The following is a 3,269-nucleotide window of genomic DNA, read 5'->3' as shown; positions in this document are numbered from 1 at the left end:
CATAAAAACTACTTAATTGCTTCAGCTTATGGCTAGTACGTGGCTATAACGCAATACTGTCAAATACGGTTTCCTAATATCCAGACATTACTGATAACACAACGTGGTTCATAACAAAGAACTGCCCACGTGACTGGGTAACCATGACGATAAGCATAAAATGGATACGAGTAAGGATGATGCATGCAGCGTAACTAAATGACGTATGAATGACGTGAAGAATGGATGAAAGTATAATAACTCGCTGTAACAGTTTCCTTGAATAAATAAAATAAATGTATTTATTGTAAAATGTATCAATATCTATAATAAACGTTTCTTTAAATTATTGAAATAATTTTACATTTTCAATTTTAAAAAAAATTCGTACATTTTTTCTACAACATTCATCCAAGAAATATCTGGAATTTGCATTTTTCTTTATTGTTTTTACATTTTCATAAATTTTAAATTATTTTATTTGTTATTATCATTTCGATTATCCTCCTTGTATTTAATTTTTTGAATAAAAAATTTTCTCTTCCTCTTACAGTATCTCTTCCGTAAACTGTCGGACATCAAAAAAGAGAAAGAAGAAGCACTCGCTCGCAAGAATGACCCCACTTGGGAGGGGAATTTCCCCGACGAACACCCGGTTCGACAACTTTTCCGAAGGTAACATAGAATTATTAATATTTATTTTAGGTCAAATAGAAACGGATTTTTTTTATTTGCCATTTTGGAAAGCGCGGTATATTACTATGGGGTAAGATGGGATACATCCCATATTCCCCATTTATGTTTTGAACAATTAACGACACTGTTTAGAGAGTCACAAAGTTACAGGTATAAAGTTATGTGAATACAACATAGTATTACCAAACTTTTGTTACCAATAAACGAGTTACCATTTAAGTTACAATCCAAGAAATTTATTATATGCGCTTAAAATTATGCCAAACTTATGTGTATATTTCTTATATACAGATTCAAGCAGCGATACCGTGCTAAACAAGAGCGACAACAAGAATTAAAAGCTGTCAAACAAGGTACAAGTCAACAAAAACCAGTCTCTCCCGGTGGGGACACGAAAACCGAAGGCGCGAAGTTAGAGCGCCCAGGCGAGGAACAAAGGAAGCTCTACGACTCGTCAAAGGGTGGCGCTGGAGAGGTGTATATGGTTATAGATACGGAAAAGATAGTTTCGACAGTAGATAAGTCGAAACGTGAACTCCAGGTCGGGGTGCAGAAACTAAGCGACCGTATCACACAAATAGAAGAGTCGCTAATCAGGATAACTGACCTTTTAGGAAAGAGGGAATCTTCAAATAAAAGCAACAACAACAACAACAGAGACAACTACAACAACAACAATAACAATATTTTCGTGACAGAACCGAGCGAAACAACATCAGCGCGCCCGCTTTTAAAAGTCGCTGAAAAGCCAAAGCGTTCTGTATGTCTCGATCTTATAACACGGCCGTTGGTTCGGCACCGGCAAGCCAAGGCCGCCCCATGCAGTGTCGTGTTCGTTAACGAAGCGAATGAAAGTTATCAACCGCCTACGTCATATCCTACTAACCTCCCGGGAGCTTCTAATGACGTCATTGTGGTCGATTTGGAGAACGAATGTGACTCGCACAGTTAATGCGTTCGCTGCTTCCAGAACGAACCGGTCGCTGTGACGTAAGAACTTTATAAGTGACGTCACGAAATGCGACGGTAAGTGACATCAGAATCCGTGACGTCACTCACATTTCTGACGCCACGTATCGTCGCACATATTGTGAATGAAGTTATGGAAAATAAGTGACGTCACGAAATATAAATGACCTCACAAAATATAACGTCATGAAAACATGACATGGCAAATTAATCAACTTTTGTCAATGACGTATCAAAACTATTACATGTATGTGACGTCATGAAACTTTCTTCTGTCGTGACGTCACTCTTTTTCATTCTAGAATATTCTTGTTTCATGCCAAATCATTTTTTCTTTACCGGCCGTTCACTGTGCACCGAGATTCAGCTCAAACTCGCGAATAAATATTACAAATAAAAGTGACGTTTGTGTTATAGACGAAATATCTTAAATCATTTTTCCACACATTTAAATTTTGGTTCACACCAAGAGCCATACAAATAGACATTGTTACGTAAAAGACAAACTGAACCTCATTTTTGATCCAAAATAACACAGTAGGTAAAGGGAAATACACGTTTTTCGGCAAATTAATATAAAAAAAAACATTTAAAAGTTAGAAAGTGTAAAAAAAGAATAATTACCACGTCAGTAACTGTCGATATATATTCATTAGTTACAATCGATCTTGTTTGCAGAGTATTTGGTAGCATTTGGTGTAATCTGTTATGATGTAACACGGAGTGACTTATTCATAGTTGCCACTCTCATGGTCACTCTCGAGTTATAACATGGGTGTTTTCTTATACACCAGACACACGTGGTGTATTCATACACCTCATGCTCACTGTCGAGTTATAACATGGCTGTCTTCTTATACACCAGACACACATGGTGTATTCACACACCTCATGCTCACTGTCGAGTTATAACATGGGTGTCTTCTTATACACCAGACACACGTGGTGTATTCATACACCTCATGCTCACTGTCAAGTTATAACATGGGTGTCTTCTTATACACCAGACACACATGGTGTATTCATCCACCTCATGCTCACTGTCGAGTTATAACATGGGTGTCTTCTTATACACCAGACACACATGGTGTATTCATACACCTCATGCTCACTGTCGAGTTATAACATGGGTGTCTTCTTATACACCAGACACACATGGTGTATTTATGTACCTCATGCTCACTGTCGAGTTATAACATGGGTGTCTTCTTATACACCAGACACACATGGTGTATTCATACACCTCATGCTCACTGTCGAGTTATAACATGGGTGTCTTCTTATACACCAGACACACGTGGTATATTCATACACCTCATGCTCACTGTCAAGTTATAAAATGGGTGTCTTCTTATACACCAGACACACATGGTGTATTCATCCACCTCATGCTCACTGTCGAGTTATAACATGGGTGTCTTCTTATACACCAGACACACATGGTGTATTCATACACCTCATGCTCACTGTCGAGTTATAACATGGGTGTCTTTTTATACACCAGACACACATGGTGTATTTATGTACCTCATGCTCACTGTCGAGTTATAACATGGGTGTCTTCTTATACACCAGACACACATGGTGTATTCATACACCTCATGCTCACTGTTGAGTTATAACAT

The 3,269-nt window shown here is 38.0% G+C and overlaps 1 protein-coding gene across 1 annotated transcript in view; it reads left to right on the top strand.

Moving 5' to 3' along the window:
• The window catches only part of LOC100176125 (potassium voltage-gated channel subfamily H member 5), an 8,887-nt gene extending 6,840 nt beyond the window's left edge, over positions 1-2,047 (top strand). Inside the window, exons 9-10 of the mRNA XM_026838739.1 lie at positions 509-654; positions 967-2,047. Coding sequence (XP_026694540.1) covers positions 509-654; positions 967-1,627 — 807 coding nt within the window. The 3' untranslated portion in view covers positions 1,628-2,047. The remainder of the gene's footprint in view (positions 1-508; positions 655-966) is intronic.
• The last annotated feature ends 1,222 nt before the right edge of the window (positions 2,048-3,269 follow it).

This window comes from Ciona intestinalis, unplaced genomic scaffold, assembly GCF_000224145.3.
Source record: "Ciona intestinalis unplaced genomic scaffold, KH HT000106.2, whole genome shotgun sequence".
Lineage (NCBI taxonomy): Eukaryota > Metazoa > Chordata > Ascidiacea > Phlebobranchia > Cionidae > Ciona > Ciona intestinalis.
The sequence above is the reverse complement of the archived record's forward strand: the minus strand, read 5'-3'. Positions and strand labels throughout refer to the sequence as shown.